General features: G+C 44.4%; 1 protein-coding gene across 1 annotated transcript; it reads right to left on the bottom strand.

Moving 5' to 3' along the window:
* Nucleotides 1–11038: 11038 nt before the first annotated feature.
* LOC119661027 (3'-5' RNA helicase YTHDC2-like) lies at nucleotides 11039–15439 on the bottom strand. Its single transcript, XM_038070184.1, has 2 exons — nucleotides 13969–15439; nucleotides 11039–13900 (listed from the first exon to the last, which is right to left on the bottom strand). The coding sequence occupies exons 1-2, from the start codon at nucleotides 15029–15031 to the stop codon at nucleotides 11295–11297; spliced, it is 3669 nt and encodes a 1222-aa protein (XP_037926112.1). The 5' UTR covers nucleotides 15032–15439; the 3' UTR covers nucleotides 11039–11294.
* Between the last annotated feature and the right edge of the window lie 97 nt (nucleotides 15440–15536).

Below are 15536 nucleotides of genomic sequence, written 5' to 3' on the forward strand. Positions count from 1 at the left end.
ACAATTGTAGATACGAATACCTGCATACTTTTTCCAAGCTAACTATTAATTTGTCAATTTACCTGGTTACATCCGATAAGCTTTCCCTGTTTATTCGGAGCAAACCATACGAAAATATGACTTCTGCAAAAGGGAACCATTGGCAATTCGATGCAAATTCGGTTGCTAATTATGCAAAGGGTAGATTTTACAGACGGAGGAAAAAAACGCTTTCTGGAAGATTTTTCATTGGTTGAATGGGTTCAGATACGCAAGGTATAGTTCCTGATCGCCTTTAACTCGGCAAAGGCCAGTGATGGTCCTTGTCCATGTCGGGATCAAGTCGACTCTCACATCCCAGTGGTAGCAAGGGATTACCATGAGGCAACCGTCTTATGGTGAACAAACGTAAGCGGCGTCCCAGTGTACACTCTAATCCGGAGGCAGTTGAACCTGGCAAGAGGTATAAATTGCACCCCCCCCCCCCCCCCCCAGGTGGCAGACCAGTTGTCCTGAAACATCCTCCCTCCCAACAGGCGAATCCTACGGACTCTGGGGAGGACCTTCAGATACACAAGGTAAAGTTCCTGATCGCCTTTAACTCGGCAAAGGCCAGTGATGATCCTTGTCTATGTCGGGATCAAGTCGACTCTCACCTCCCAGTAGTAGCCCTGGATAACCATGAGGCAACCATCTTATGATGAACAAACGTGAGCGGCGTCCCAGTGTACACTCTAATCCGGAGGCAGTTGAACCTGGCAAGAGGTATAAATTGCACACACCCCCCCCCCCCCCCCCCCAGGTGGCAGACCAGTTGTCCTGAAACATCCTCCCTCCCAACAGGCGAATCATACGGACTCTGGGGAGGACCTTATATTGCATTGAATCGACCTTTTTAGTAGAAGTTCAAAGGGTACAAGATCACCACCCTTGATCAAAAACGTAACCCAAACAACGCAAAAAATATCACTAACACCAAAGGGAGGAAAACCTAAAACCCATCAAACCGACTAGGAGGAACTGCGCGAAAAACTCAACAAGCCAGAAAAACTTACATCACAGCTTAGTTCACAAATTAAAGAACTACAACAGGAAAACGAAATCCTCTAAAAAACAACTCAGGCTAATTCGCTCCTAGCGAAGTGTCGCAGCCCTAGGATACCTAGTGTGTTTACCCATTGGCTCGAAATACATTTTCCGGGGACCAATGACCTCGGCACCCGCTCCCTTTGCTGTGAGGGATCCGTCAGTGTACCAAGTTTCTGGTTCAGCCACGTTCTCTCGGTTTGCCTTCTTACTCCTACGTGTTTCAAACTTTTTATCGAAGTGAAACCTCGTTGTCATGTTATCCTTTGGTATCAGTAATTCGGGATACCGCCCCTCAATGATACTCCCGCCCATCCTGAAGATTACCATCATTGCCTTCATCTGTATGTTCAGATGGAGAAAGGTTAGTCCCAGAAGGACTTGCAGAGATACCGTTGGGCATGTCCTCATTGCCCCACTGATACATACGCAAGCCATCTTTTGGAGTTTGTATACCTCCTTGGCTTATGTGCTGAATTCAATTCTTTCTACCCAGATTGGCCTTGCTACTGCAATATATATCCAGCAGTATTTTCGGGTGCAACCCCATCATCAGAGCCCTTATAGCTTTCTCACAAGTGTTTCTGACATGACTCTTCCAGAGTAATTTTTGGACTAACGTAATTTCCAAATATTTGTCCTCTCGTTTCTCGTAGGCTCTCAGATGATCAAGCTAGGGTATCCTCATATTTGCCCGTACAGATTAAAACAATGTCGTCCGTGTAACCCTGAACCTGTATTGCAGTATTTGTTAGCTCGTCCAGGAGTTCGCCCGCAATCACACTCCACATAAGCGGTGATAGTACCCCGCCCTGTTGACAAACCTTGAGTATTATTCGTGACAATTGAATTTTTACCTATCGGTATTCCTATTTGCTTACTTTCTAACATTTTGCCCATCCAGAAAGCCAGGGTGTTTCCCACTCCCTTGCGGATCAGGACATCTTCCATCTCTGTGTGCGATGTGTTATCGAATGCTCCTTCGATATCCAGAAACGCGCATGGTGCTATTTCTTTTGTTTCTATGGCATCCCGTAATACATCCGTCAGTTGATATAGAGCATTTTCCGTTGAATGTCCTGCCTGGCAAGCGTGTTGACATTGATGTCGGGGATTAGGCTTTAGGCCATGAGCTTCTCCACGGTTTTGAGTACGAACGATGTTAGGCAAATTGGTCTGCAAGATTTAAGGTGCTTTCGCTTTCGAAATAAGGACCACTGCTGCCGGTCTCCATGCCCTTGGTATTTATCCCAGGGCTATGCTCCTCCTTACCACCCTCAGAAGAGACTCTAAGGTGATTTCTCTGGATTCATGCTGAAAAGATGTCATCTACTTGTGATGATTTCAGTAGTTTAATAGTTCCCATGACCCATCTTACCCCCGCTTCTGAACATACCACTTTTGCTTGTTTCCAGTTCTCCTTTCTGCGCCTTTTATTCGTTGTTGAGGTGTCAGGCAGAATGTTGTCGTCTGCCGCCGTGGGTAGGAAATGAGGGAGAAATTGGAGAAATGAGTTCTAAGAAACAGGTATACTCTGTCCTCCTCATTCTCGGTAGATGTCCCATCCTCCTTCTTCGAACAGACAAAAAATATTGCCCCGTCTTTGGCTACAGCTTTTCGAACCATGGTTGCTTCTATGGTTTGTTCGATCCCTTCATAGAATTCCCTGAAGCTGTTCTGTTTTGCTTCCCTGATCGCGTTCCTATATGCAGTCAATGCATTTTTGTACCTCGGCCAGTCCTCGGTTTGTTTAACCCGGTTGAATAGTTTTCGTACCTCTGTTCTCTTTCTGGCTAAGTTCCTATTCCACCAGAGTACATCCCTTGATGACTTAACTGTCTTAGCCGGAGAACTAGCCTTATATTCGTCAATGACGACTGTGTTGAGGTTGAGGTATAACGTAAGGAGACAAAAATATAACAAAAAAATCATAACGTGGAATGCAAATGGACTGCAACAGTAGTTACAAGAGTTGGGAGCTAAAATCAGTGGCCTCTGCTTGTATCTTGCAACACATCCCAGTCGATAAGCCAGAGGGGAAACTAAACTCTTCGTTAAAGAGGATATCAGACACCATGAAGAACAGAAAATTGAAAATTGGTGTACAACTAGTTAACAAAGTTGTGAAGATCTCCTCAATATACTGTCTGCCCTGATCCGGTGTTAAAAAAGAAGATTTCAACTCGACTCTTCCAATTCATCGGAAGCTCCTTCAATCTAGGAGGTGGCTTTAACGCAAAAAATGGATTCTGGGAATCTAGGTTAACAGCATCGGAAGGCAGCGAGAAGACCAGAAAAGTACAATCTTCATTCCAGTGGTAAGCCTACATACTGGCCGACTGACGTAACAAAAACAACCGACGACATTGATTTCTTCGTAACTAAGGGGATCTCAGACGAATACATCCATGTTGTCAGTGATGAAAATATAATATGCGATCATTCGTCAGCGAAAAAGTGAGGAGATTGATTTGCCATCACCCAGCCTCTATAACACCCTAAAGGGTCGCGCGTCAAGGCATTATATCTGAGGGTTTCTAAGAACTAAGCATACACCTTCTGCTGCCTCTTCAACCGTTGTTTCTTCTGAGACATCCGAACGTCGAGCTTCCGGTGAAGAGTCACCTACTGACGCAGCTACTAATATCCACACAGCTGATCTGCCAGGGACATTAAATAGCGATGCGTCAACAGTTCCTATCGGGGAGACTTTTTTGGTACGAGACGGACGATGGGCCGAAGGAATACCTTGTGACGGCAGGTGTTCCCCAAGGCTCCGTACTGGAGCGCCTGCTGTGGAACATAATTTATAATGGAGTGCTCGGCCTTCGCATGCCAAAGGAAGCAAAATTGATTGGTTTTGCAGACGACCTGACACCTCCAGGGCGCGGAATTGTATCCAAGTGAAGCGATTCATGCCATCAAAGCATGGCTCCAAATGGTGAAACTAGACCTGGAGGAAGATAAGATCCTTATTACCTTATTCCCAATCGCAGAAAAACCAAGACTATCAAAATCCGGGTTGGTAATCACGAGGTCGTTTCAGAATCAATCATTAAGTACCTGGGGGTAATGGTCGATGCCAAGTTGAGCTTCAAGGGGCACCTGGATTATGTGTGCGAAACGGCAGCAAAGCCTAGTTCATCTCTAGCAAAAATGATGCCTAATATTAGAGTGCCAAAATCTAGTCGCCAGCTACTTATCGCAGGAGTGGTGAAATCTATGTTGTTATACGCGGCTCCTGTCTGGCCGTACGCACTGGATAACACAGTGAACCAGGGAAGGGTAAGTTCGGCACAGGCCAATCACGCAGAGGGTGTGTAGTGCATATAGGACAGCAGCCGGTGAGTCATCGCGGGGATGATTCCCTTGGACCTCCTAGTGAAGGCACACTGTCTCTATCGGAGAAGGAGGGTGAACTAGGGAGGAGCTATACAGGAGATGTCAGCAACGATAGAATAATTCCGAGAAAAGGCGCTGGACCCATACAATGGTTCCGTACATTGAGAGAGTTGTATTACTACCTAACGCAATTCCTTACAGGACACGGTGGACGGATTGGACGAGTCCCCAGACTATCCCGAATGCAACGCTACACACGAGAACCCGGGGCATGTTATGTTCCATTGTCCGAGATTCACGAATGAAATTTGGGCGGAGTGGTTTGGCAGCAGGGTCTTTTAAGATTTCGACCTCCAACCTACAGGCTAGGTGTCTTCCAGTAGGCCCTCTGACTGTCCGGCTGCTGCTTCACCGACAACAATCCAATCATTTCCAGGTAAAATTTTTCGTGCAACGAGTCAACGGTATAACTACACTAGATATTGACATTATGTTAGTTACTTCCAAAATCTTGGTCATTATCGAATCGTTTTGCCAAAGTTATTCCTTGTGTTATTCTGTTTTCACTTTCCAATCAATCTTTTGAATGTTCTCCTCCAATATCTTAGTACGCGCAGTCTCTTTGCGAATGAACATGTTGACGATTACACTGTCCTAGGCTTTGGTAATAGTGAAGAAAAGTGCGAAGTGATCACATGTCTCTATGATGGCCGAAACTTATTATCTATTATGTACACAAGCTAACTGGCTTCGCTCATGTAAGAAACTAGCACTCAAGTGTTACTACTTAAACATGAACTCTGCACATATGTAGGCATTTCTACGTTGTTTCAATAATAATAAGATGCTTCTCGCTTAAGTCTTTTAATTTTCGTCAACACGTGAATCTTGATTTGGTTGAAGCATGATAGCATCTCTTTGCAATTTTGGGAAGTTTCGTTGTGTCAAGACAAAGACCAAGATGATTTAAATTAATTATGGAAGAAAAGGGTAAGAGATAGTATAGAGAGGACGAAATAATGAGCTAATACTGGGCAGACATTTAAGTTGAAATGAAAGCCAAATAAAATGTTCACAGTCACATTGATTACAGTGGTCATGACGGCCCGGTCTGATAATGCTTCAGGTTAAAGTTGCATAATTCGGCAAGTCCTCATACGACCTCCCCGTGGTTGTTACTGGAAACCTTTTTCGGACGAACCAAATGTGTATAGGGCCGGGCTAAGATAGGCTCATCCAACTGACGAGGATCTGTTTGCCTGCTGGCCATGTGTTAGAGCCAAGTGGATCTGGCGGGAGGATGAGCCGAAGCAAAAGCCCGGGATCGTCCTCTCTGCACTGGAGAAGGTGTTAATAGGACTCCAAGACAAGGTGGAACAGGATATGCCGAGGGCTGCATAATCAATGGGAAGCCAGGCGCATCATTGGAGGACGAGCTTCTGGTATCCAGCCAATATTCGTCGAGAGCAGTACAAGCGGTGCCAGCCGTAGCTCTGCTGTGCTGAGACCAACCACGGGGACCTTCCAAAGTGAGACGGTAGACGGACCATTGGTGTCCAGCCTGGAATCCACTATCATCAAGCTGAGTGTATCGAGTAGCAGCCATAGATAGTACCTTCGACATCAAAAGCAAAAACCGACAAGTACGTCGGCCACCGGAAACCGGCAAAGAAGCGAAGGTCCACTGGGGTCCTAGGCAGTACCAGAAAGCCATGCATATTCTCAGCACGATTGCTAAGAATAAGGAACCCTGTACTGTCAACGAACGGGATGAAATGGACCTCGCTAAATTTCCGTGAGTTTCACCTTATAGCTTGCGAGGACAAGTTCCAGCGACCGAGTCATGGTCAAACTAGAGCAAGCGGGTGCAGAGAACGTGTATATTTCCTCGGCTTACATGGCTTACGACCTAACAGCTTCACCAAAAGAACTGTAAAGTTTGACTACCACCATAGCAACAAAGAAGAGCTGCGATGTCCAATGTAAGGCATACTCTTTTGGGCAGCTCGGAAATTAATGAAGGAGGTGGGGAGTCATGTTTTGATTTTATTATTAATACAAGTCTGTCGGTGTGTAACAGGGGCAGTACACCAACCTTCTATTTTCCCAGCTCGGAGAAGTGTGACGGTTGGGAGGAGGTTCTTGATATCACCGTAGTAACCGACAATGGGATTCTTATGGTGGAGAACTGGAGAGTGTCTGACCAGAGATCCCTTCACAGATCATAATTGGATACTTTTCAGTCTAGATCTCACCGCAGTGATCTACAAATCTTCCAAAGACCCCAGGAGGATCGACTGGAGCCAAGTTTGGTCAAGTTATCAACAAAAAACGGTCCGGTCGGTAAAAGACAAACTGCACTCAAAGGTCGGGGCTCTGAAAAAGGCATTCGATACCGCCTTTAAAATTTCATGGCATGCTAAATACAGGAAGATGACACTGCCACCGTGGTGAAATGAAGATCTCTCCAGTCTCAGGAAGCTGACCAGGGAAATTTTCAACATCTGCTACAGGCAGTAAGATTGGCAGCTATACAAGGACTGCCTGAAGAAGTACAAGTCGGCTATCAAGACTCTCAAGAGGCGGTCTTGCTTGAACTATTGTTAGAACATTAAAAGCAATCTGCAAAGTTCAGTAAGATTCTGACCAAGGAACATAGGAGCCCATCCTTTCTTAAAAAGTCAGAAGGTTCCTGACCGGAATTTTCTGGTGAAACCCTGCAGCTACTGGTTCAAGCGCACTTTCTCTCCAGCGAAGAGGACAGTAAATCAAAGCCTTGCTTCGGGGGTAGATTTAAGCGGCTGTACTAGCTTCTGCCGCTTCCATGCTGTAGGGAATATCCCCTCGGACATGTACGCTTCAAACAATTCAACGATTATGTTTGCTCTGGGTCTGCTGTAGATTTCCAACAGCTCGTCCGTGGTTACTGGGGGAATTACCGTCACATTCAGAGATCACTGAAATGTATCAGTGCCTGGTGATCGCTGTTAGTGTATTCCTCGTTAACGTGCTAGGACATACCACGTACCAGTGCGGGGCTGACAAAGGTCAGGTCTACGACTGAAGAAGACCCCCCTTTGTGAAAGGTGCCTGTCTGTCGCACACATTTTTTTGTTCGGAAAAGATTATAGCAATTGACATCAAATTTTTGGAAAACGTGGGATCATCTACATCGAATTTAAGGGGAAGTCCCCATACATTCAAAAGAGGGATGTAGATTTTTTTTCATCAAATATTGTCATGTGAGGAATCAAATGAAAGGTCTCGGTTAGTACTTTCCGAAGCTGGTCTTAGTTTTGGACATTTGTTGGAAAGGTGAGGGAGTGCGGGGGTCGAAAGTGACCAGGCCCATTCTCAGAAATGTCTAGCTTTCCGTTTTCTGACTTGTTTGGATCTGTGTGAAGTTAGCTTCTGTATACTTGCTTAATAATGTTCAACTCTCAGTGCAAGGGGTGTGAAGTTGGCTGCTTTCGATACAGCACTTTTCAGAACAAATTAGTTGTGTAAATGGTTCTTGAAAAATAGTGCACAATTGAATTTTGAAGTATGTACAAGTGGAACTATCGTGCATTCAAGGTCCCTTACATAAGAAAACACAAAACCTTTGAAGGCTGAAGCGCCCAGGTTCCGGTTTCCCGGCTTCTTCATTCGATTCAACAATTATTAGACTTATTTCATAAGAAACTTGCTCTCCATCAGGAGTAATAACACACGTGTATATATGAAAATCATCAAAACCGGGGTCGCATTTCATTTTCTGAATATGTAATTACCGAAACTACTTTTTGACGACTGTTAAACTATTTTTCCCTCTAGTCTTCGATCATGTATTCAACGCTTTCCAATGTTTCATTGAGGAAATTGTTGGCTCTTCTTATGAGCAGGAAAATCGTAAGTTGATTTGCTGCTAGCGAACTAGATGGGTTTCATGTCGTCAACATTAAGCTCACCCGTCTCTATATCGCTTACATACTACGTACCATATATGAACGCTAAATGCAAACAATTTACGATTGCCATCGAGGTACTCATCAGTTAGTGGTGGGGATATGTCGAAGAAGACCACTTCAAACTTCGTCATAGTGTTTGGGTATTAAATAATTATATTTACTTCAATACGTGCTTAGGATGCAAAATTTCACCTAAGTGCGAGCTTGGAATTTTCTATCTCTTCTTTTCGCTTCGTTTCTCATTTTTAAATTATGTTTGACTCTTGGTCTACCCTCTCTAGAATAGCTAACTAAGCAAGGAGGCTTCAGGTCGCATAATATGATCAGGTGATGGATAAGGATTTAGTTACAATCTTGCATTCAGGTGTAGTTTCAGGTGAGAAAAAAGAGGTAGGAAGTTCGTAGCTATGAAAATTTGGCAGCGATCTAGAGCATATACAAAAGAAGATAATGAATTGGAAGTGAGTAGGTGGTTTAAAGTTACGTGTGTCCGGGACTTTGCTCTCGTCTCTTTACTTCATGTACATTCACTATTCAGACCAGTATGGCAGAATGTACCGGCTTCGACGGGTAGTCAATTTGCATCGCTTTTCTTTTGAAATTACATTCAGAACCAGTGTACACAGACTAGACAGTAGTCAGAACTAATTTCAGGAAAGTGAAAAAAGAACAGGCAGAATCTGTAAATTTCATGACCACGAATAAAGGGAGTTCAGTTTAGTTTGGTCTAGTTTAGTTTAGTGGGGGAAGCCGCAGCTCCAAGCACTCAGACCTTTGTTAGACCCATTGTACTATCCCCGGAGATCGCCTATCAGTCCCCCTCTCGTCTACGGCGTTCGCAGGCTTTTCCGAATCTGAGAACATTCTCCAGAGACAGAGAATGCGCAGACTCTTACCAAGGTATCTTCGTTTGAGATCTGAGGAAGCCGGAAAGCAGCATAGCTGGAAACCACTGCCTTCGTGCCTAGAATGCGCTGGACTGTCTCATAAAACGTATTCTTCTTTTCGGTCTTCGACACAAGCTCTACAAATATATCGCCAGTTCGAGTACGAGGGATAGATTCAACATCTACCCCAGCGTCTTTTGGTTTGGCGTTGTTGCGAACTTCTCGAACAACTTCCGCGAAAAATCTTCCTTCCTACGATTTAATGAGAATGGCCTCTGACCGTGATTTGCCCCTTCTCTTTTTCTTCGATAGTGATGTCGTAGTCGACTTCAACTTTGCTACAGTAGAGCCACTGCTGTCGCTATTCAACTTAGGTTGTTGTTGCTGAATTTTCTCCTGTTTTCAATGATGTTTGGTCCGCTCGGTTACCACCTCGTGGAATTCTGCTGATTCCCCGTCGCCAGATCCCCGCTGTTCTTCCGGCGCCTCCTTTAGTCGATTTGTTGACCCCCCCTCTGTTGGGCTAAGGACACTGCGTTCTGCGCAACTAGAGGCTACACTAGCGACACGCTTTTTCCTCAGCCCCTTTTCGACTGTTATCCAGGAATTTCGTTAGTGTCCAATAAGATCCAGCAGCAGATGATTGTAGCAGCCTTAATTCTCGATAAGACCACACCCCACTTCTTGAGTAGCCCTTCTTCCTCGACTCTTGTCTTTCGGATAAGGTCCATCCTCTCCAGTGAGACGAATTGCATTGCCGCCTGATTGGAGAGTTCGTTACCCCCTTTTTCCCAAGAAAAGAGTTACACGTAGCTCGGAGTTTGCCATCTTTCCTCGTGCCCCCATTGCCGAACTCAAGTTCGATGGCGTCTATCCTTTTTGGTCCGCAGGACTCTTAGCCTCTACGGTGCCATTTTCGGTCGTCTTAACCGTTGAGACAGTGACCCTTTCTGCATTTTCAGTAGGTAACCGTCGTAATTCGGCGCTTCTTGCAAAGGGATTTACAGTGGGGTCTCCCATTTTAGCTGGCATATGCGGTAAGCGTGTTGTATTGCTGCTTCGACTATTGCCGATTGTGTCGTCTTGTTTGTTATTGTATCTCCGCAAAAAAGTGAAGTCGCCTTAAATGATCCCCGCGATCGTCTATCCGAGCAGGGAGGTCTCGTCTGGGTTGTGTTCTGAACCGAGATCAGGCGCCAGTCAGGAGTCCATCCCAACTGAGCCTGCACTGTCAGCTTAATGGTGGCATAGTTTGAACATAGTTGTAGCCCCGCTAAGGCTATTGTCGGGATGAAGGGGCTGTAACATTGGCCTGAAAACCGCTTCCATGAGGTGTAACTCTCGTGTATTTAGGGTAACAGAATGCCATCGCTGTTAGCTCATGTGCAACCTATTCCGAATCGTTTACCAAATCATAAATCGTCGCCCACGTTTGTTCACCACTAGATTGACTAATGGTTATCAGGAGATACCAAGTAGGAGGTGTGAGTCTATTTGGTTCGGGAATTAAGAAGGATCGTTGCCATTGAGCAACTTTGCACTGTCTGTCCGAATCTATTTAGCCACGGGATTCTACTGCATTGAAAATTAAACTGGATAAATTAATCATAACTAGGAATAAACTTGGTGTTTCGCAGCTAATTCTCAGGGCTAAATTGACCCCACTTTCCTTCGGACAGTCCAAGCGCTCTTCCGTAGACCAGCAAAGCTGTGGAAAGAAACCCCGGACCGGATGATCAAAGATCGTATACTATATGCTATGCCCACCTTTAAACTCTTAAAGAAACCATCAAAGACATCAACAACTTATTTATTACCAAAAAGAATCAGCTACACCTTAAGATAAAAAAGTGATTCATTCAAATTCATGCAAATACATGCAATTTACTGGTCGTAGGTGCCCAAACCCGAAATATATACAATTTTTCTTTTAATCTATACAATCATTTCCAATCTCTTGTAATTCCTCTTCAACCAAAAATACAATAAAACCTAACTTAATTTATCTAAACTTCACACTATAATCTTAAGATCATCTGTTCCCTCGTCCCTATTTCGAATTTCTATCCATTCGAAAATGTTTCATATTCATCATTGTATCATAGCGTCTTGGCAAGTAGCTATCATCGAAGGGCTGACTAATATCTCCAAATTGTTCTATATTATCAAAGTGCAGTATCTGTTTTAATGTATCAAGAAACTTTGAATACTGATTGGGTTCCCAGTTTCGTCCATTGCTCAGAAACTCTATGAAAGTGTTTTGGCATATCTCCTTCAGCTGGGTGAGCGCATAATATTCAGATTTTTGTAGATGAAACGTGATCCATTCGTCAACTACAAATAGCTTGAAATTAGCTTGATTTGCATCGTCATCTTCATCTACCTCCTCGTCATCGTCATTCAAAAATTGATCATCATCTTCATGGGAAGCTAGATTGATGTCTTCATCCACTTCATCTTCACCATTCATCATTGTTGAGTTCAAGCCACCGCAAAAAATAGCGATGTTCAAAGGGGTTACGATAGTGTTATATCGCAGGAAAGCCATCCGGCCGAACCTTGATTTCTCAGTGAAGAGAATCCAATCTGTTGTTATTGTATCTAGCGCTATTTTTTCGTTTTTGCGTGTAGATTGTTTAAGTACCGAGCTGGGATGGAATACAACCGACTTCTCATATTGAGTTCTGATCTTCCCCTTAATCCGATCAACGTGCGCCACATTAGGATACAATCCTGCTGACAAACATGCTCGAATGATATTCCAATCGTTCGAGTTCGCGTTCAGCACGTTGTACTTCACCCCATTGGGGAGGGCCGTTCTCTTTATATAGTCTGAAATGTGATTCTGTACCGCGCACATCATTTCCAGTGAGGACTTGGATAGGTTATAGTCAATTAAAAATCGTGATTCGGTTTGGAGTCTTAAACTGGTTCGCCATTTTTGATAGAGTCGAATTATACCCAAATGATCGCTAATCACATTTTCACACAATTCCTTGCGAATTCTATCGATACGACCGCGCTCTGAGCGGTCGGACGGTAACAAAAATGGATCCTTCACCGAATAATAGGCGGCAATGATGAGGACAGGGTCCAAACAACGGAAAAGGATTGCATACAGAAGGCATTTTCCCATCTGGACATCAACCGGCATGTTAACCAATCGCTTGCCCAAGATCGTCATATTCTCATCTTTGTCCAGAGCCCCCAGCATGGTTAGCTTTTGGATGGCGTTTAAAATGCTCACTTTAGAAGGTGGTTCCAGGGCTTTGGATAGGTATTCTACTATCGATGCCCTCTCATTGATCTCCTTTGCGTATAGGCATACTTCCATTAGAGGTATCCGCAGGAACTCGGGTATTGCAAACTCGCTCATGGCTTCATACTTGGCTGAGGAGTATAGGCGGTAACATATTCCGGTTTGTGTTCTGCCGGCCCGTCCTGCTCGTTGTTTTGCACATGCCTTGGATATCGGCACGGATTTCAAATAGCTCGAGCATGTTGTCGAATCGTAGACATACTGCTTCACGTAGCCGGTGTCGACTACATAGGAGACGTCTGGAAATGTGATAGAAGTTTCCGCGATGTTCGTTGCAAGTATGATTTTCCGGACATTGGCCGGTTTGAATGCCATTCTTTGGTCATGCATGCTCATAGTGCTGTGAATTAAGAACAATTTATAGCTTTCATATGCGAATTCACTCTCGATCATTTCCTTTTGCGTAATCATATCATTGTAGCCGGGCAGAAACACGAGAATGCTGCCCAGCGAGTCGGCTTGGTTAATGGTAAGCAAAAGCGTCAGGAGTAGTTTGTGGTCGATTTCATCGTCATATTCATTGGAAAATTGCCGCTGATATGCCAGTAATATGCGTTTTGAATTATTATCTGATTCGTCCTGTCGAAACGCTTTATTGAGTCGATCCAGGCAAGCGGAATTTTCATGCATGCTTGCATAGTCGAATGCGTTTCGACTCCAGATATCCGTTTTGTATGGATCAGCGCCTTTTTCTAGAAATCGATGAAGATACTTCAGATTATTGCGAATAGCTGCCGCGATGAGAGGTGTGCATAGATTGGTGCTATGTCGCACGTCTACCGGCAGTCCCTCACCTTCAATTAGGTAAATCAGTTGCTCGAACAACTCTGAAGCCAAATCGTCTGCTTGTTCACGGCAGGACGTAATTAAATCATCCACGAATTTTCTGGTTTCCTCGTCCAGTTCCTGGGTTATGTGTTCTTCTGCGTTTGGAAGAGAACGCCTGTCTTTGCTTGATTCAGATTCCGACATAATCTTAAGATAATTTCGCATTTCTGCGGTTTCGTATTTGAGGAAAAACAATATATCTTCAAGGAAGAAGGTTCTTGTTTCGAAGCATCTTCCGGGGACTTTGATAACATGACAACCGTGGAAGTAGCCGCAAAGTAAACCGATGTTCATCGTGGCCGACATGAGGATAACTTTGAGCTTCTTGTTCCGGGCGAGCTCATCACGCAATGCGATTAGGAGGAAATCTGTGTTTTTATCACGCTCGTGGATCTCGTCAACAATTAAATGCGTAACACCATGGAATGCTCGACTTGCGTCGCTCATTAGGGCGCGGATAAAGCATCCGCTTGTTGCGTAGATTAGGTTTGTGGTTGGTTTGAAGTTGTCTAGAATGGAGGAAGGATGTGGTGTGAATTTTGATCGTCTGTAAAGCTTCAACCGTTGAGATACTCACTTTCTAGACGGATTTGATAGCCGACGGTGTTCCCTACTTTTTCTGAACGTTCATATGCGACGCGTTCAGCTATTGAGATTGCTGCAATACGCCGCGGTTGGGTGCAAACGATTCGGCAGGGAACTTTCGCCACTGTAGCCTCCTCGATTATGTACTGCGGTACTTGAGTGGACTTCCCCGAGCCCGTTTCCCCACTGATAATCACAACTTGATCAGTGGCTATTGTTTGGACGATTTCAGATCGGTATTGATAGATAGGGAGGGCACTTCGGTCTGTGATTACTCTATTGGACTTTATGCTTGGTCTGGGAATCAACTTGTGGGTTATATTGCTCACCGTCAACCCAGGCTGAGTTGCCATTCGGCTGGTTTCGCTGGTGCTGTTTTCATGGTTGAATAGTGCCGACAGGTTGAGGGTGGATTTTAGCTTGGTGACCAACGATTGGGCTTGATCCGTGAGGATGCACTCAATGTTCGTTTCTATCGAGGCCTGGTTGACGGGCTTGTAGATGGTCAGACAGCGGTCAGCACCTTTGCCATGGCTACGCGACATTAACCCCATTTTAGGGACCTGTTTATGAATGTAGGCGCGCTGATCCTTTGTAAGTGAGTTCGACATTATCTTTGTAGTCTCCTCTGAGAGAAGAAACGCTTGAATTTCACGCTGAAGTTGAATACAATCATTTTCATCAATAGCGTTCCGGGTTTTTCCTGCTTTTCGATTGCGCTGGCGTGATTTCCCGGGATTTATTGTAGGAATGGTATCGCGCTCGGGTGGTACTTTCTCGTTGGGTTTTGTTGCATTTTCTGAAGCGTTGACTTGTTGAGTTCCGTGATCAATGAGAGGTCGTGGATTTTTCGGTTTACGGTTCCTACGACGTGATTTTGTGGTGTTTTTTGAACTGGTCGCTGCATCCTTTGTTGCCTTCTCTGAACTGAAAAGTTCTTCGATTCCACTTTGGTGATGAATGCCAATGTGCCCGTTCTCGCTGGCAAAGGGACGTACGTGGTTTGATTTGCGACTACGACGGCTTAACTTTGCGGAATTTCCCGCTAAATTCATGCTCAAGGCTTCCTAGATGTTTTTTGCGAAAACACTTTAGGAAGTTTGAATTGGACCCGTGCCTGCGAGTTATTTGAACTGAACAATGTGAAATGTGATTATGTTCGGGTCTGACACTATCAAACTTGTATATTTGGGAAAACTATTGGATGCGCGCCGTCACTACAAGCCGTTACTTGAAAATTAATATATTTCCAACCGAGAAAAAGACTGTTTTTTTCACACACCGGAAAGGTCTGTGTATCTTCTTGACATTTGGCAGTGCCGGCCTTAACCTCTGCGCAGGTGCATTTATGAATAAAAGTTGAATCATTCGTCCAATAAAATTATATGGGAATTCCTTTGTCATCTCCACCTTTAGTGAATTACGCAAATAATAGGAATATGATTACTTCATCACGCCATAAAATTTTCAGCGTGATTCAACTGGACTATTAAATCGAAAAGGAAAACAATACAGCGGTTCGCGGATGTTAGTCCTGATTTTGACATTTCACCATCCGTC

Source organism: Hermetia illucens, chromosome 7, assembly GCF_905115235.1.
Source record: "Hermetia illucens chromosome 7, iHerIll2.2.curated.20191125, whole genome shotgun sequence".
NCBI classification, from domain to species: Eukaryota; Metazoa; Arthropoda; class Insecta; order Diptera; family Stratiomyidae; genus Hermetia; species Hermetia illucens.